The sequence below is a fragment of the Pinus tabuliformis genome, chromosome 7, assembly GCF_031772625.1.
Source record: "Pinus tabuliformis cultivar Carrire ecotype Pingquan chromosome 7, CPIR1, whole genome shotgun sequence".
Lineage (NCBI taxonomy): Eukaryota > Viridiplantae > Streptophyta > Pinopsida > Pinales > Pinaceae > Pinus > Pinus tabuliformis.
Genome location: NC_142293.1, coordinates 1,248,333,705 through 1,248,354,589, shown reverse-complemented (window position 1 = coordinate 1,248,354,589; position 20,885 = coordinate 1,248,333,705). Strand labels below are relative to the sequence as shown.

At 39.5% G+C, this 20,885-nt stretch overlaps 1 protein-coding gene across 1 annotated transcript; it reads left to right on the top strand.

Moving 5' to 3' along the window:
• The first annotated feature begins 9,729 nt into the window (after nucleotides 1-9,729).
• On the top strand, nucleotides 9,730-10,386 carry LOC149251897 (uncharacterized). Its single transcript, XM_089454021.1, has one exon. The coding sequence runs from the start codon at nucleotides 9,730-9,732 to the stop codon at nucleotides 10,384-10,386; it is 657 nt and encodes a 218-aa protein (XP_089310147.1).
• Nucleotides 10,387-20,885: the final 10,499 nt, after the last annotated feature.

Here is a 20,885-nt window from a genome sequence, read left to right as displayed (position 1 = left end):
TCCCTACTAGAGGAGGATATGAGGGTTTATTTATATGAATGACTTGAGTTGAGAGGGTCCTCAACAAGTGAATGTTGGAGGGATTTTAGGGAAAAAATATTTATTAATTATTTACTATTCAATGACCACAACCAATTATGAGTGCCATGCCACAACCCCATAGGGTTTTAGCTCACTAACTGGGGTTACTAACTTCAAACATGAATATCTCTCAAACTGTGAAGAATTACTTGGTGTGCCATATATCAACGGAAACATATCGACGATTACAATCCATCTAGAAGTTCCTTGACTCAAAATAGAGTAAGTTTTCAAGTCAAAATTCCCTTGCAATATCGGGGTATCCCCTGGTGCTGCTTGGGTTGACATCAATGACAACCATTGATCAACATAACATTCCCCAATAGTTCACAAGGAATATTTTCATCAAAAATGTATATATCAAGGAGCTTAAGGGAATGAACTTTCCTCCTTCTCAGCATACTGCATTTCTAATTCATGTCCCTGTAGCTTGCAGGGGCTATTTTCTTTCTTTTCATGATTGCAGAGACAATCATTTCTTAGATGATTTTCTCTACAATACCAATAGGGAAATATCCTCATCTCTTTTTCAGCCTCATGATGCCTATTTCTACCAGCACAACTTCCCTCTTTTGAGGGAAAATCCTATCGTGTCAATTTTTGTAGGTGTTCTTGTAACTTTGAGTTAATCTTAGCCATCTTTGCTACTTCCAGGCAAGTTCCAAGATTTATGCCTTGCAGTTCTTTAGTTTGGCCTTCAAGATCTTGAGCTCAACCTTCAAGTTATTGAAGGTTCTTGTTCCTTGATGGGATTGATCCATCTCCTGTTATGCCATACCATGATACAACTTTTCGTTCGCTGCCACTGAGTCTTGCTACATGCTGCAACATACACTTAGTTGTTAGTGTATTAATGAAATAATATAAATAAATAAACCAGTTGTCATTTCGCCATGCTAAGCCAAGAAAAATCCTTGCAATTGTTCACATATCCTCAGATTTTTTCAGTCATATGTCTCAAACCAAGACATCATTAACAACTGCATTATCTTGATTTTAAAATTCAAAATTATATACACATTCATGTCAGCAGGTTTACTCTCTTGCTCTTACAAGTTTTAGAATTAGTCCTTAATCAAGTCCATCAAAAGTAATTTAAATCCAACAATCAATATCTATTTTCAATATCAGTTTTTGTGTTAAAACCTGCCAAAGCCATTATGTTCAACCTCTTTACCACGACCAACTATCATGGCATCCACAATTTCAAAGGTTAGTTAATTAGAAAACTACATGTCACATCACTATCTGCCATCTTGTAATATATATATATATATATATATATATATCACATTTATAAATGTATCATGGTTATGCATGCAATCAACTCATGACCATTCCATCACAATGCTACACCCAACATTCGCTTGCACATGCAAACAATCAATATGCAAGCCATGATCATATTTCCTTAAACAACACCTTCACAGGTAACACAAGGATTTCCCAAAATTTCTCGTATCATAGGAGCATTCACATGCCCATTCCTCCCAGGTGTGTAAGAGCACACCACTTAAACAATCATGCACAACCATGCAAGTAGTTCCACATAATTAAGAATATAACAAGCATCTGTGGTCACAACAATAGACCATCTAGACCTTCAAGTTTCCAAAAGAAAACACATGCAGTACCATTGAATTTTCAAATAAAATCAATCATACAAGACCATCCTTACAACTAGCATACCAATCACAATTAAATGTTATAAATCGAATACAACCTAATCCATATTCAATGACGTTGCTCAGAGCTAGAGCCCCACCCTAGCTCCAAAGATCCAAGCATTGGATCTATGCTTTGTTAAGTTGTAACAGGGCACCAGTTTCTCCCCAAGGTCTAGGGTTGAAACATTTTTTACACTTCTTTTGTGATATAGCCCATCTAGTCCAAGTGTTGAACCTAGAAGCTCTTATACCACTCTGTAACATAGCCCCTACTAACCCTAGCCATAGCCAAGGTTAGCGGGAGGTGGTTATTATGATGACTTGATGTCCAAAGTCTCGTTATGGATATGGGTATGAATTTTTCGCTTTCTTCTACTCCCTATAAACTCAAAACCAATGAAACCATTACATCCACTCATTGACATGAATACAACAATATATAAATTTGCCTCAATCGGGCTTCCAAATTGGAAATTATTCCCATTCGAAGTTTGGACTATTAGACTGCACCACATCAACGTGATTTTTCCATGCGGCTATCCTCGTTAATGCTAAGTGTTCTCACTCAGCAGCTCGACCACAACTATCGATCAATCATGCGGTCCTTTGCTATTTTTTCTAGAAGCTACCACTATTTATGTGTGCCACCCCCCTTTCGGCCCAAAGTCTATACACACGACAATATAAGTCATTACATCCAAGGCTTTTGAAATAGGCCTGCATAGCCACCTCACCCTAAGAGTAAATCCTTGGGCATGCTACCTTAGCGCTCCTTCAAAAGCGTCTGGGGTGCCTTGCGCTTGAATTTTCAAGGTTATGTGGACCATACATCATCCTCGCCCTTCGAATTACCACACTAATGGCGATAAGTCTCCGCTCATCGGGCCCACGACAACCACATCACCCTAGGAGTTACACTCCTATCGATTTTGATTTTTCTCCCCACTTAGCCTCTGAGGTCACTCTTACAGGTTGCATTAGCAATGCCCATTATGAAATACGTCGAATCTCTTTCTTATCTGGAAAGTGAATTCATTCAGGCGTGAGAAACTCGTCCCCACATACAGGCCCACATGCCTAGTCACCCCAAAAACACTCACCTCAGAAGTCATTCTTTCCGCTCTCATTGGTTCATCTGGGTTCGACCATTTCGGGCAAACATGGAAATCTATAAGTGCCACCACCTACGTGGCCCGATGCTTATCATTCTACCATGAACTCAATTCCACATCACCCTAGGAGTTGTACCTGGGTATTCTAAAGTGTGTCTTGCTCACAAATTATGGGGTTCGAGGTTCCAGGGTCATATGCCCATTATAGATTCCCCATCGATGGTGCAGGTCTCTTTTGCTTTTGTGTATGGTTTTTTCTCCTGACCACACAACCTTTAAGCTCGAATCCCTTTCTTACCTCTCGGTCCCAGAATTTCAACCCCGCTGCACTTGATTAAGGTTCAACTCCTCCGCCCTCAATGCTTGGTTAAGGTGCCCATGCACATGGACAATGACATAGCCCTTTAATGCCTTGAACTAAACCCCTCTAATGTCCATGTGAGTTTATGCATATAATTGCAGAGCTCTCTGAGTTATCCCTCATGAGCTTTGAATACGTATATTTGGATTTAGCTCAATTCCTCCAGAGCTTTTCACAAGGCTCAAACCAACACTTTTAATGCATATTTATATATAGTACCTATATAAGTGATGTTATCCTTCATGAACTTATAAATAAATATCGATAAGATATACAAGGAAGTTAAAGAAATCATTAAACACAAAGAGAATAATTTTACATTAAGGATTTACTCATCCATCCTTCATGCTCATATATTTGGGTTAAATTCAAGCTTAGAGTAAACATAGGGATTCAATCCATTCATTCGACAGTACAACAAAACAATAAAAATTACAGTGAATTACCCATCTCTCGACACTCAGGAAATTGGGACAATATCCCATACTCAAGAAATCACAGATTCATGAGTACATACATGCCATTAAATTAGAATCTATGTTTAGGGTAACACAAGGAATCATACCATTCCCATATCGTGCAAGAAACCAACATTTCCCAATCATACAAGGAACTCCAAGTCCCAACATTGACAAGGCATAGTTAATCGATGCATAATTAAGCAATGTGCATTTATACATTCACACAGGGATCAACGTCCCTCAACACTAGCGTAGGAATTGAACCAACACATCAAACATGAACATAATATTCAAATAGGAATTTGAAATGCACCATAAGCATTCATATATCATTTATTAGCACATAAGGCATAGGGAACGCTTATCTTAAGTCGAAATATATGACAACTAAGAGTGGGACTTTGACTCTCCACCCAACCATAGACAAGATACAACCAATTTTACTTGTAGTTGTCATCCCCGAGCTAGATTCCAGTGCTTGAGGATGAGTTCTTTAATAGAAATAATCGAATCCTCAGTTGAAACAAGGTGTCTGAAAGCCACACTGCCTTCACCTGCCATCTATTCGAAAAATCAATGAACCAATAAACCTTCAGTTGTACATAACTAATTCCAATGGTACGTTTGAACCAGTATCACAATTGAAACATGGCGTCCCCCAACTACATCGCCTTTTCCCACCAACTATTTAAGCATATTACAACACTGCAACATCATAGCATAGATCCTAACACAAAAATTGCAACTCGACTTTAGGAGAAGAGTTTCCACCTAAAATGGAAGGCTCATTAGCTGGCTAAGCTACCAATGAGTACAGGGGGGCATCCTTCCATTGGTGGTTCAGCAATGGAAGCAATCACAAGTGTTATTGAACCCCAAGGCAACACATGGTGGTTCACTAGCCCCACAAGCACTAAGATGCCCTCTACTCCCAACAGGTAGATTCATAAATTCAACAAGCTTCCTAGTGGGTTCTTCATCCTCAAGACCCTCCACTATTTTACGATATTGACCCAACAAGCCTCCGAGGGTTCTTCAACTAGTTTTATTCCATTGGCTCTGCATGTGAGATTGTTTTTGAGAGTCATCTCTCATTGCTCATAAATCTTGAATGGCCCTCCCTTCACCAATGCCTCTCAGCCCCCACCCCTTCCTATTATAACCACCCAACCACTCTTGTCTTTTCATAGGTCTGCGCAGACCCTCCTCATGGCCAACACAACCCATATTTCTTCATAAATTTTGTCCATTTTCTTGCTTGTTTTTGGGGCTCAAAGGACACCTGGACATGTTCTCTTCTTTTCAATTAAATTTATTGCTCAGTCAACCCACTTAAAACCATTAAGTCAACCCATGATTGATATTTAAAACAACAATTACCTCCAACATTCTCCCTCCTCAAGCAATGGAATTTGTGTCCCTCTCTCATCCATTTTAATTAATTACAATTTATTTGCAATGAAGGAATATTAATCCAGGGATGTCACACCCAACTAGCAATTTGGAAGTGTGAGAGTGAATGGATTTTGGTTACTTAGTTATTGTGTGTATGGATAAGTATGGATAATACTAGTATGTTGTTGCACAACTTGGTGAAAATGGATCCTTTTCGAGAGAATTTTATAATGGGGTAATTAATAAACACTTATGCTAGTCAAGAGCTAGGTCGAGTTTGTGGGCTTGTTTTTTCTTTATACTTTTTTGGCAATCATTATTTTTATGGAAAGGAAAACATTGGGGTTGGTTCCAAACCCTCGAAGAACTTACTAATTTGAATGCTCTTATGACATTATCAATTGCAAAGAATGTCCACAATATTCACGTATTTGAGGACTCTAAAATGGTTATTCATTAGTTACAAGACAAGGCACAAATATGTAACTTGGGACTTGCACACATAGCTTAACAGTTGAGGGGGATTGTTGGTTTATTTCAAGCAATTTCATCAATCATATTTATTGTGAACATAATGCACAAGTTGAATCTCTCTTAGAGGAGGGACCGTTCTTTGCCTTACTCTAATATCATTGAGAAGTACATGGATAATGCCCTTAGTTATCATCACAATTTTATTCTCAACTAATCCTCATGCTTCAATTGGATATATGCCATTTTTTTCGGTCATTATTATACCAATAGGCATGCCTAGTTTGGAATAGAGCTTTGAGAATGTTAATTCAATTATCAATAATTATTAGGTGGATGGTAGAGATTTAACCTCCATGGAATATTCTAGAATATTTTTAATAGTATACACAAATCAAAGGTTGAGATACATCTCCAAACTAATTATCCCCTTTTTGCTCTTTTGCTTAAATTGATTAATAAAAAATGTCATATGAACAAGTGCCATATGAAATGAGTTATGTTTTTCTAGGCATGTAGTATTGATAAATCATGGTATTGTAACAAAGCCTATTTATAGATTAAGAACCTCCATGGTAAAGTGAGGATATCTCCATGAATAAAAATCTTATGCCATGTTTTTTCATATTTATATATGTTTAACTTATATATTAATTATTTTTATAATAATGATAATAATAAAGTTATAATTTAGCTATCCCTGGGGGGTAGCTCAATTGGTGATGGTCGTGAAAATGAAGTATTATGTACCACGAGATTGTATGTCCAAATCCCTTGAGTTTACCTGTGGGCCATGTGTTGGGGACAACGTGGTTCACCTAAGGGCTACCTCATCTAATTTAGTTAGTTATAAGGGGTTATTGTGGTAGCAGTTAGAATTGACCCTATGTAATTTAGCTAGTTATAAGGGGTTATAGTGGTAGTGGTTGGAAATGACCTCATGTAATTTAGCTAGTTATAAGAGGTTATAGTGGTAGTGGTTGGAATTGATACCATGCAATTTAGCTAATTTTTTTCTTTTTTTAATTTTAACAATGTGAGATGTATTATGAAGTAAATGTTTTGATAGTTTTTATAGATTGATGTCTATAGGCATTTATCACCCATTTAATTTATATAGCTACGCTAATCTAACTCATAATTAGAAATTATGTTTCTATCAACTATATATTTAAATCATGTGAATTAAAACTCTATTGAAACTCTATTATAAAAACAAACATATTAAAAAAGTGTGATAATTAATTATAATATTTTTAAAATATTATTTCAATTTTTAACTAAATAAAATGAAATAAATAAATCAAAATATATATATATATATACATATATATATATATAACAATAAATTAATTATACATAAATACATATACTAACATATATCCCGATAACTTAAAACCATGATATAAATATACACGTGATGTCAATTTGCAAAACCAAGATAAAAACATGTGATATTATACCAGATAAAAAAACAGAACGTGATGTGAGGGGTTTGGACTTTTTAATATCTTAATATTTCGCACACTAGATTATAATATAGTGTTCCCATCAGTAAACGACTGTGACAATCCAACACGGAATTTTGAAAGGTAAATAAAAAGTTTTATATTTTTTATTAAATATAGATTATATCACTGGACTCTCACATGATTGAGAATCTTTTAAGTGGGAACATAAAATTTGTTGTCGATTTTTAAATGTGATATTTCATATGGTTACATGTGATAATAGAGTACAATTTTTTTAGAAAAGTAAATAATTTTATATTATTATTATTATTATTCAAAATTAAATTATATTATTTAAATAATTTTTTTTATTAATAATATAATATTTTTTAATTATAGTTTTATGTTTATTTTTTTAAAATGTGAAACACAAGAAATGTTATTATAATTGTAAGAGAGGCGGTTTAAACCATCATTTTAAAGATTATTACTTCTTTTAATTACAAAAGTAAATATATTTCTATTATCAATATTTATTTATTAATTTTAAATTATATTATTGTATTTTCAATTCAGTATCGTAGAGATGTTATAATACAGTTTGAGTGGGTTTAATGGTTAAGAACATGTGCTTCTTTCTAAGAGGTCACAAGTTCAAAACCAGAGAGGATAGAGCACGGGTAGAGTATGTATGTCTCCATAGACTAAGCAGTGTCTTGTCCCACAAACAAGGGGGTCTCATACACCAATTTGGTCAAATAGCTGTGCGGAGGTGGGTCCCTTGTCCCACAAACAAGGGGGTCTCATACACTAATTGGCTTGGCTGTGACCTTAAAATATCTTGATATGCAAACCTCTTTTAGAGAGAAAAAAAATTGGTCTCTCTCCATGCTTGGTAGATCCGAAATTAAGATAGATATAGACTAATTTAACTTTTAAAACATAATTATTTCACTCATAATATAATTGTAAATTTCTTTTGATGTAATTATAAGTTCAATTCTTTTAAAATGTAAAAAAAAAAGAAGAAGTGCGAAAATGTTCATGCCACCCTCATCAGTACTTTTAAGTATTGTAATTTTATCGTTGCAAGTATTATGTTTTAACCAATCACTTTATAATTATTATCCCTCCATCCAATAAGAGCATCTATAGCAATTTTTTCACTTATATTTTGGTAAACTAGGTTGAATATGAGCATATGAATTAAGCTTATGTGAGGGTTTACTCCAGATCTCTCGGAAGAAACCTTCCGACAGTTTACATGTAATCTCAGGGAAGAAACCTTTCCCTTGGCTTGATATGCAGATTAAGGCATAATTGAGTCAATATGACAAGTTTGACTCAATTAAGAATATAACAAGCATCCGTGGTCACAACAATAGACCATCTAGACCTTCAAGTTTCCAAAAGAAAACACATGCAGTACCATTGCATTTTCAAATAATATCAATCATACAAGATCATCCTTACAACTAGCATACCAATCATAATCAACTTTTATAAATGGCATACAACCTAATCCATATTCAACGACGTTGCCCAAAGCTAGAGCCCCACCCTAGCTCCAAAGATCCAAGCATTGGATCTATGCTTTGTTAAGTTGTAAAAGGGCACCAGTTTTTCCCTAAGGTCTAGAGTTGAAACATTTTTTACACTTCCTTTGTGATAGAGCCCATCTAGTCCAAGTGTTGAACATAGAAGCTCTTATACCACTCTGTAACATAGCCCTACTAACCCTAGCCATAACAAAGGTTAGCGGGAGGTAGTTATTATGATGACTTGATGTCCAAAGTCTCGTTATGGAAATGGGGTATGCATTTTTCACTTTCTTCCACTCCCTCTAAACTCAAAACCAATGATACCATTACATCCGGCTCATTGAGATGAATACAACAATATATAAATTTCCCTCAATCGGGCTTCCAAATTGGAAATTATTTCCATTCGAATTTTGAACTATTATACTGCACCACATCAACGTGATTTTTCCACATGGATATCCTGGTTAATCCTAAGACTTCTCACTTGGCAGCTCCACCACAACTATCGACCGTCCATGCGTTCCTTGCTAGTTTTTCTAGCAGCTACCACTATTTATGTGTGCCACCCCCCTTTCGGCCCAAAGACTATACACACGACAATATAAGTCATTGCATCCAACTTATCAAGCTTTAGCGCGAGGGTTAGGAATTTAGGGTTTACAGATCTCGAAATTTGCAGACCTTGGGTTTGACCTGGAGAGGAATAGGATCAGAGTAGCAGAGCTTCTAAGGAGGGGTCAGAGCCTGACCCGAAAAATGGTCAACGAGGGGTCCATAGGGACCCCTACTTTTAGAAAAATAATCATGCAGAAACAAATAGCACAGGAAGGTGTGTGAATCACAGGGTATGAAAGGTCACAGAAAGAGGAGGGAACCAGCAAGGGAAGGAGACAATATGCGAACAAGGCGGAAGACAACACTCAGAAACTGAAAGGAAAGGAGAGCGAAGGTAGAGAAAACAACAGGAGCAAGGAGAAGACAACGCAAGCACATATTACTCAGGAGAACAAACAAGAAGAGGAGCAAAAAGACGGAGAAGAAGAAGCCCTGGAAAGAGAGAGAGGAGAAAGGGGACAAACCAAACAATCTCAATGACAAAAAAAGCTGGGGACCATGCAAGCCTAAAACAGCAGAAGCCCTAAGGGTGGTGATCACGAACCCAGAAATTCAAGCTTATAGAGAACACATGACTGAACACACAGTGATCTGCAAGTTCATGGGACTCTGGCCAACAGAAAGAGCATTGTGTCAATGGATCAAGCAACAATGGAAACCCAAAGGTGATGTTAGACTGCACTTAGGGGCCAAAGGTTTTTTCACTGTTGTTTTTTCGAATCTAGAGGATAAGGATAGAATATTTGATGGGGGACCTTACTTCTTCGCTTCAGCAGGTCTCTATATGAGACCTTGGAAGCCTAACTTCGTGCCAGAGAAAGAAACCTTTAAGCAGGTGCCAGTCTGGATTCGCCTATTCTCCCTTCCAATAGACTATTGGGGCTATTCAGCTCTAAAACAGATAGGTGACAAGCTAGGAACTTTTATCAAAGCTTCAGAAGCCACTCTGCAAAGAAGATATACGTCCTGTGCACGAATCTGTGTGGAGTTGGATGTGTCGGGGGCTTTGCATGAAGGACTGTGGTTGGAATACAGGGATGAGGACTATTTCCAAGCTATTGACTATGAGCAAATTCCATTTCGCTGCAGGAAGTGTCATGAGCATGGACATTTAATAAGAGAATGTCCATTAAACAGATCAGTGGAAGAACTTAAGGGAGAGCAGGCAGAAAAGAACAGGGATACCTTCATAAGACCAAGAGCAAGACAGAGAGCAAACAGGAAATGACCGATCAGAACAGGCGCAACACAAGGTAATACCAGTAATGCTTTTGAGGTTTTGGAGACTGAAACTGAATCAGAGGACCATAATAAGGAACAAAATACCTCTGAAGCAAACAAAAATACAACAGAGTATGCAACCAAAGCAGTGGAGGAAAACATTCAAAACATCACAGAACAGACTCAGGAAGTAACAGAAGGGACAGATGAAGATGCAGAAATGCTGATAAGTGACATCGGAAGTGAGGAAATGGAGCTCAATGAGGTTTTAGAGCAGGAAGGAGTTAACCTACCAAACATGGTGGAAAACTGGAAGAAGCAAGGGATGGAAAACATTCCGGAAGAGGAGGTGAGAAGAATTAATGAGCTATTTGTTGCAAGACAGAAAGCAGAGTTGGATAGGCAAAACAAGAATCTGGGCATAGCAAAAGGAATGGGACTCCATACAAAAAGCCTACTTCACACTTCAACCAGCTCTAAACAAAGGAAGAAGAGAGGGCACAGATCCAACAATGAGGCTCTGCAGGAACTGGGACTACTGCTTTTAAACTCTGGTAAGATGAAAGCTCTAGAAGCTTTTTCTCTTAATCACTAATTTTCTCTTTAGTTTTAAATGAAAGTCATCTCTTGGAATGCCAGAGGGCTCAATAGCCAAACTAAACAAAGGCTCTTAAAGAGGAAGGTCCAAAAGGAAAAACCTGATATTGTATTTGTGCAAGAAACCAAATGCGCAAGTAACATTATTGATAATGTAAGCAAAAAGCTAGGTAGACAAATGAAATACATGGAGACTGCTAGTCATGGATGGGAAGGAGGTTTAGTCACCCTGTGGGATCCGCATGTAATCAATATCCTCTCAGCTGAAGCTAACAGATCCTTTATAGCTCTAGAAGTTCAAGTGATAGGCAACTCAGAGACTTATCTGTGCACCAACGTTTATGGACCTCAGAAATTAGAAGAGAAATACATTTTTCTTAGAACTCTTTTGAATCTGAAGCTTAGATATCCCAGCGCGAAGGCAATCATAGGAGGAGATTTCAATATGATCACTTCACTTTTAGAGAAGAAAGGAGGGATCAGGAGACTCAACAAAGATTCTGAAGCTTTCTTAGATTTCATCGTTTCAGCTAAATTAGTGGATATTCAACCCAAGAGTGGGGCCTTCACTTGGAATAACAGAAGGGGAGGTGAAAGACAAATCGCCTCTCGTCTTGACAGATTTCTTATATCTGAAAGCATTCTGTTGGAGGGAGTGGTAGTAGAATCAGACATTCTACCTAGTGGAGGGTCAGACCATTGGCCCATTTCTCTAATTGCTGCGATCCAGGGCACTCCTAGAAACAAGCCATTTCGATTTGAGAAGTTTTGGCTTAATCACCCGGACTTTATTCAACTTGTTGAGAAGTGGTGGCATGAACCGATGGACATAAGAGGCACCAAAATGTACAAATTACAAGGTAAATTGAGATACATCAGAAATAAAATCAAAGCATGGAATGTAACAGTTTTTGGGAATATATTTAAAGAGAAAGCCAAAATAGAGGAGCAGCTAGAGCAGATTCACAAAGGATGGATAACTGGAGATAGCAACTCAGACTCTGCAGACCAAGAAAAAATTTTGATGCAACAATGGCAGCTTCGCTGCCAACAAGAAGAAACCCTATGGAAGCAAAAGTCCCGTATTCAGTGGCTAAAGGAAGGGGAACAGAACACCAAATTCTTTCACAGATCAGCACTAGACTACAGAGGCGCCAATAAAATCCTCAGTCTCAGAAACGATCAGGGAGACATTCTTCAGAATCATCAAGGAATTTCAACCCTGCTCACTACGCATTTTAACAGCATAGCTCAGGAACCTGAGGTGGACAGAATAGATGCAATCACTGAACTCATTAAATCCATTCCCAAAACAATCACCAATGAGCAAAATCTTGCATTAACTAGGGAAATCTCTCTGGAAGAGGTGGAAGAAGCTGTGAAGAGTATGCCGAATGACAAAGCGCCTGGGCCTGATGGCTTTACCATCAACTTTTATAAAGCCTGTTGGGAAATTGTCAAATCTGAGGTCTGGGAAGTGGTGGAGGACTCTCGGCGCTCTGCCTCAATTCTCAAATCTCTAAATTCAACTTTCCTAGCCCTGATTCCCAAAGAAGAAGAAGCCAACACCCCAGCAAAGTTTAGGCCCATTGCTTTATGCAATGTCATTTATAAGATTATCTCTAAAGTTATTGCCAATAGATTGAAACCTATTCTTCCGAGCCTCATCTCAGAAGAACAATCAGGGTATGTTGAAGGAAGACAAATTCTGGACAATATTTTACTGGCTCAGGAAATGATTCATACTCTTCAATCCAGGAAAATCGCAGGCATGATGATGCAACTGGACTTATCAAAGGCTTATGATAAAGTCAACTGGAACTACCTTGAAGCAATCTTAAAAGCTTTCGGGTTTGCCAATCAATGGATTAAATGGATTTTAGCTCTGATTAAATCTACCAAATTTTCTATTCTGGTTAATGGCTCCCCTGCCAACCAATTCTCCCCCTCAAGAGGAATCAGACAAGGAGACCCTTTATCACCTTTCCTTTTTGTTATCCTGATGGAAGGTTTGAGCAGACTCATTCGCAGCGCTAAAGAGGAAGGAAAGATCAGAGGGTTACAGCCCTTGCCCCATATTCCAGCGACCACTCACCAGTAATTTGTTGATGATACAATGCTGCATGGTTCTCCTACAGTCAAAGAAGCCCTAGGCTACAAGAGGATCCTCAATCTTTTCAGTGAAGCCTCAGGTATGGAAATTAATCTATCTAAATCTACCATCTTTTTCTTCAATACACATCTAGCTGTGCAAAAAAATCTGTCTAGCATTCTAGGCTTCCGCAGAGGAAGTCTGCCCTCGAGGTACCTAGGAGCTCCCCTAACAAACAAACCTTGGAAAAAAGTGCATTGGGAGAAGATCCTAGCCAATTTGGAGAAGAGATTTCATCACTGGACCCATAGAGCTCTCAATTTTGCAGGGCGGCTAGTGTTAACTAAAGCAGTTCTGCAAGCTATTCCTCAATACTTGCTCTCCATAATCCCTGCTCCCAAGGGAGTCTTGCAGAAGATGAGGGTGATTCAAAGATCCTTTTTATGGACAGGAAATGCAGAGAAGAAAAAGTGGGCACTAGTGGCATGGAATAAATTGTGCAAACCCAAAAAATTGGGAGGGTTAAACTTGCTAGATCCCTTTACCATCAATAGAGCCTGTGGGGCTAAGCTTTGGTGGAAATGGCTGAAGGAACCCAATCTTCCTTGGGCTAGACATTGGAAGGAAAAATACGCTCCATTGCACAGCACTCAGAACTTAATCAGAATGCAAGAGAATCCAGAAGGATCTCCGATCTGGAACCTTGCAAGGAGAAATCGAGGTATTGTACAGGAGAATAGCTTTTGGGAAATTCGTAATGGGGAAACGACCTTGTTTTGGGAGGATGCCTGGCAACAACTCCCGAAATTAGAGAGGCCAGAGTTTGCAGACCTGCAAAGAAATTATCAAGGGCTGGGGAGAACCACGGTGAATCACTATTGGAATCCTAATAGCAGGGACCTGGAATGGAGAGAATGGATGATCAATGATACAGAAAACACAACTGAGGCTAACAACGACGTCAGGAACCTGCAGAATCTATTAAACAAAAGAAGAATAAGGAAGGCTGATGACAGAGACCAACTAAGATGGGGAAAGCAAGGAGGGGGCTATTTCACGCTCAAAGAAGCCAGAGAGTGTATCGAAAACTCAGAGCCAGTCGAAGAGGTTCAATGGAGCAACAAGGTCTGGGATTCTCAATTCTGGCCGAAAATTAAAATCTTCCTCTGGCTCCTAATGCGCAGGAAAACTCTCACATGGGAGAATCTCCGCAAGAAAGGGTTTTGCGGCCCTTCTAGGTGCCCCATGTGCAATAAGGAAGAAGAAACTATGAATCATCTCTTCAACACTTGCGAGTGGGCTAACCACCTGTGGAATTGGGCGGAAAACACTTTGCAGCAAACGGACAGAACCAGAAATTCCATCCAAGAGACCATTGAGAATTGGCGGGGCAACTTTTCTAGTAATCAGAGGATCAATACCATTTGGAAAATAATGCCGGGGTTCATCACCTGGACAATTTGGAAAGAACGGAACAGGAGAGTATTCTTAAATGAAACCAGAGATATAATTCACGCTCTAGAAATTATTACCCAAAATGTAAGACAATTGGTTCTTGTCAAAAGCAAAGCAGACCAAGATAACAAAGTATCAAATCGGGACTTACAAATTTTAAAAGCCTTTAACCTGGATAATGGAATGAGTGTGGCTACATCGAATCGCCAACAGGAGATGAGTACCACGTTGAGTATCTGGAAACGACCACCTGCAGGCTTCCTCAAGCTAAATTTCGATGGAGCTTCGAGAGGCAATCCAGGAATGGCCGGCATCGGGGGCATTATAAGGAATAGCGCAGGAGAAATTCAGCACATCTACAACAGAGCCTTAGGAGAAGGAACGAACAATGAGATGGAGTTCGCAGCTATGGAACAGGGTCTCAAAATTCTCAGAAATTTACAGGCAGGCGCAACAGTGGTTGAGGGGGATTCTCAGCTCGTGATAACAACAGCCAGAAAGATGTATGCGGGAGCCAAAGCTAGTAAGGTTACTCAGCACTGGCGACTGGCTAAAGTTACAGAAAACATAGCTGAACATTTGGGGTGGCTGAAAGGTTTGATCTTTCAGGCTGTTAGACGTAAAGCCAACGTAGTCGCGGACCATCTGGCGAATTATGGTATAGAGAACCCCACTAGCATATTGGACAGCTGTTGGCAGGACGTCATATGCCCGGAATTAAGAGATAGGTGTACCCTGCTCTCGAGGCAGGATTTGATGAATGAAAAGTAAGGCCGAAGGGTCGGCGCTTTAGGCAAGGTTTACGACATGAGTAGGATCATGCGTACAGCAGGTAGATTTAAAGGTTGGCAGAGGAGCGAAGGACAGGCAGTTCAGGAGCATTCAATGCTCGAGCAGGAGGAAGGCATTCGCATCCGATACATGATCAAAAAGAATGTGCGCCGCCGATGCCCTTATAGTAGACAGTACACTTGGCATGCTTTGGAGGATGGCAAGGAAGGTGACCGTAAGGGCAAGAAATCAAGCCATAACCGAAATAATACACCACCTCGCAGGAATAATGATGACAAGACCTGCGGGCAACAGGGAATGGATCGGCATACAGCCAGTGAATCCCCCAATCTCATCTATTTATTAGTAGCTCTACGCAGAGGCAGAGGCACTGTTTCTTCGATTTGGAGGCTGAAACTCTCTTCCTTCGGCCGTAGAATGTTGTGCTGCCTGTCGAGTGTGGTTGAAATCATGGCGGGAGAGGGAAGCCGTAACGCTTCGGCCAACAGAGATTTAAAAAGAGCTCGCGAAGCATATGAGACCCGCATCTCGCAGAAAGAAAAATGGAAAATCGAGGAGTTGGAGGCCATTGCCACGGAGGAGGAGGAAAATTTGGAGGCTCAAGAGCTGGAGAAGGAGATTGACTGGATTCAGGACCCTGGCTCGATTACAACGCGTGCAACTCAGTTTGTGCGAACGCAAGCAGAGATGTGGAGAATGAAGACAATGTTGGCCAAGGCTCTGAGTATGCAGGGGAACTATTCTGACCAAGTGCGTCAAGCCCAACAGGCGACTGCAGCTGCGTCAGAGGAGCACATTGCAATTCTGGAAAGCTTGGAGTTCAAGATAAGCGCACTGGAACAACAGTTTGACAACATGTCAAAGAAACTCTCGGTTCTGATTAGTCTCTTGAGGCACACTATAGGTCCTGATGCCAGGTATGCTGAGGATAGGATGGAGGAGCGCACTGGCGATTTTCAGAACACTCGTCCAGCGCCTGCTCAGGCAGGCAAAGCTAAGACAGCGTCTGCACCGGATACCTCCAAAAATTATATTGTTCTTGAAATGTAACGGGTCTTGGCTATCGTTCTTGCTGAATTCCTGAGGTTGGGTCAGTTGTTGTATCTACCTACCCTGGTGGGTTTTCTTGGTTTTGTTATATTTTTTCTCAGGAACTCATCGTTCATTGTCTGCGGCTCTAGTTGTTTAGAGGTCTGGTCTCTACTGCTTTTGTCAACCCCCTTTTTCTCTGTCGCCCTGCGTGGTGTGCCCGGGGTCGTTTGGCTGGTCTTTTTGGTCATCTCTTGGTGCATGCTATGTAAAATGGAAGTCTGCTGTCTGCTCGTGCAGACCTTTTGTAAAATATGTATTCTTACGCTAATATAATACATTGATTTACAAAAAAAAAAAAAAGTCATTGCATCCAAGGATTTTGAAATAGGCCTGCATTTCCAGCTCACCCCGAGAGTAAATCCTTGGGCATGCTGTTGGCATTATCCAAGAAGATCTTGGTTCAAGATCACAGTGTTTTGGTTTTAGGGGGAACAAGTGTAGAAGGAGAACATGGTTGTTGGTCTGAATGATGATTGACCGACGCTGCTGATGATAGTTGTTGATAACTATCATAGTCTGGTTATAGATATTTCATCTCTATGTCATGTATTTCTTTTCTTATCAAGGTCATGTAACGACCTTCTTTGATTTCCCCACTATGCCTGGGATGGTTGATGTAATGTTCTTGTTTTATCTTGTGCAAACTTTTGGTGTATCCCCACTTGGTTGGGTGGATGAGTCAATATTGGTATATCCCCACTTGGTTGGGAGATGTATGTATGTATGAACCTTTGGTGATAGGAAGGTCGCTTATGATGTATAGAGTCATGGTCTTTTTTCCTGTAGACCTTGCCTACAGTCAGGGGGAGCATGGACAGCACAACAGAGCAAAGATTTCAGCATGTCCTCAAGGGGAGCATAACCCTTTGCCCTTGATGTCAAAGGGGGAGAATGACTTTGAATGATTTGGGGTTGCCATCAAGTCCAAAGGGGGAGATTGTTGGCATTATGACACAGGTTTGGCACTATGGCACAGGTGTTGTCCTTGATGGCAACTCACTCAGATGGCAGATCACTGTTCAGGCTCTCAGTATGAAAGAAAAAGAGGTATACACAGGTTTCCTTTGACGAAGTTGTGTATACACGCGGGATTGCCGATCAAAAGTCGCATATGCGTATGCACACACTTTCATGCACGGAAAAGCGTGTTCATGTGGGAAAGATTATTTCTAGGACCATGGTATTTGGACCTATGGTTTGGACCTTGGTATTGCGTCCAAAGTATTGAACCCAGGTTTTGGGTCCCTAGTATTGGTTCTCTATGGTTTTGGACCATGGTTTGAGTAAGGCCTAAGACTATAAAAAGGCGGACATCATCTAGCAAAGTAATGGATTGAAGTTTTGAATATCTTATGAAGAGCAAGATCTGGAATACTGGTGATTGGTTTATGGTGCATAGCTGAATCTGAATCAAGGAGGAACCTGAGCGCAAGAAGATGGATAAGTTCTATTGATGGGTCAAAACTCAAGACTTGAATACTAGTATCTTCGTGTGTTTTTTGATCTGTTATATTTGGCGCATGACTTGATCTATAAATTTGATAATGTGGGTATAACTGATGTCTGAATATTTGAAAGAGTGAACTATCTTTTATAGATCTGTACGCAGGTTCGACACATCAGAGGCGCGTATACACGCTGGTTCAGTAAGTAAAAACAACATATACGCTGGTTGGCCTTAATTCAGAAGCGTATGCACGCAGGTTGTACACATTGAAGTAGCGTACGTCTCTTGAAATATGTTTTAGCTACTTTTGTTTATTGCTGCAGGGTTCTAGGTTCAGAATTGGTGTTTGGTTACTGTTACTGCTTTCTGGGTACAACATTAAGAGAAGTGATTATTTGATTCAGTTTGTTTGGTGCAAAAGAGATTGGTTGATGCAGATATACTTGATGTGTGATTGATGTTATTCATGGATCCAGTCTGAAAATTTATGAAACGTGGTCCCTGGAAGAAAAGAGAAGCCTTTTGTAGGTCAGCACCTATGTACTAGTACCTCATCTAGTACAAGAGCTAAGGGGGTTGTAGCTCCCTTCGAGGAGAAGCTAGAGAACGAGAGAAGGTTGTAGCCTTCTGCAGGTAGAAACCTGCGTACTGGTATAAGATTGCACCAGTATAGAATCATTGTAAAAAGAAGTTTCTAATTAAAAGAAGATAGAGATGAATTGCAGCAGGTGGTTTTCACCCACATTGGGTTTCCACCTTACATCCTGGTGTTCATGTGTGTTGTGATTTGTTCTGCTTTACTGCTCCTATTTACTGTTCATATGGTTAATAATGTTCTGATGCACTCATTAAGAAGCAACTAACTGAATTATAAGTTTACTAGATATACGCTTGTTGCATTTCACATAGTTGCGTATACACGTGGTTTTCCTTAACTGAAGTAGCGTATATGAAACTGAATTTGGAAATGAAAAAGTTATATTGATTAGATAATACTGATTCACCCCCCCCTCTCAGTATTATTTCCAACACATGCTACCTCAACGCTCCTTCAAAATCATCTGGGGTGCCTTGCACTTGAATTGTCAGGGTTACGTGGACCATACATCATCCTCCCCCTCTGACTTACCACACTAATGGCGACAATTCTCCACTCATCCGGCCCATAAAAACCACATCACCCTAGGAGTTACATTCCTATCGATTTTAACATTGCTCCCCACTTATCCTTTGGGGTCACTCTTACAGGTTGCATTAGCAATGCCAATTATGCAATACGACCAATCTCTCTCTTGTCTGGAAAGTGAATTCATTCAGGTGCGAGCACTCATCCCCACATACAGACCCACATGCCTTGTCACCCCGGGAACACTCACCTCAAAATTCATTCTTTCCGCTCTCATTGGTTCATCTGGGTTCGACCTTTTCGGGCAGACGTGGAAAACTACAGGCCGCACCACCTACGTGGCCCAATGCTTATCATTCTGCCCTGTGTTCAGCTTATGCATAGCAGAAAACCAAATAAATTCACACACAACATAAAACATGAGATAGCATTTAACGTGGTTCACCCAACCAATCTGGGCTACGTTGACCAAACAGAGGTATCGACTTATCAGTTATTCAATAAGAGATTACAACAATAGATTTCCTCTTCCTCACACCTCACATATACATTTGCCTCTATAGGCTTACACTTTATAGATGTAGAGAAGAAACTGAATAATAAATTCTATCACAACAAAATAGGATTGAATATCTCCTCATTAGGATTCGATGCAATCAGTTTAGGAACAAATCCTATTGTTGGCATTATCCATGAGATTTTAGCCAAATTAATATATATAAAATCTCAATAATCCCCACCTTGAAAACATTTAACCTGATACCTTGTTCTTGTTTATTCTTTTCATTTTCTTTGCAAGCCAAGAAAATCCAGACACCATTGTAGCTTCTCTAATAAAACTAGTTTCGTGAACATGTCTGCATAGTTTTCCTTTATATGCACTTTTTCAAGAGAGACTCCTTGTTTAGTGATAACCTGTCTTACAAAATGGTACTTTATAGGTATATGTTTTGATTTACTATGATAGGCTGGATTTTTAGCCAAGTGAATTACACTTTGACTATCACAAAATAACTTAACGTTGTCTTGTAACCTACCAAACTTACCAAACAAACCTTTCAAGCAAACCGCTTCTTTGCAAGCATGTGAAGAAACTATGTATTCTGCTTCTGTAGTGGATAAAGCAACAATGTTTTGTAGCTTTGACACCCAGCTAATAGCTCCACCTACAAGAGTAAAGACATATCCTGACGTTGACCTTCTCTTATCCAAATCACCTGCAAAATCGGAATTAACATATCCGCAAACAAATTCACTACTTCTGTTATAACTGATACAATAATCACTTATGCCTCTCAGATACCGAAGCACCCATTTCATTGCTGACCAATGTTCTTTCCCTAGATTTGCCATATATCTGCTGACAACCCCAACTGCATGTGAAATATCTGGTCGTGTACTAACCATCGCATACATCAAACAACCTACTACATTGGCATATGGAATTTGAGACATATATTCCTTTTCTTCATTTGTGTTAGGACATAAACTTGAAGAAAGCTTAAAATGGGAAGCTAAAGGGACTGAAACTGGCTTCACATTGTTCATGCCAAACCTTAAGAGTATTTTCTCAATATACTTCTTTTGTTTTTAATGAGAAATTTTTCGGCGTAAATCACATGAAATTTCATTTGTCGATGCGTTTCGAACCAGCAAGTGTGGTTCATCGTTAGGACAAGTTGAAGAATCAGATCCAACCTTGCATATTAAATAGTAAGATCAGAACATCCAACGGATATATTTCCTAACGACAAGAATTCAATGGTTGCCTCCTGTTCCTTGATATTCTTATTCCAAAGAATAGTGATGGCTCCCTCTCCCACCAAGTGTTTTGTAAGAAAACACATACGGAGCAGTATCTTCATGCCAATTCCCACCATCTCCCGGCTCAGAAGTTGGGTGTTC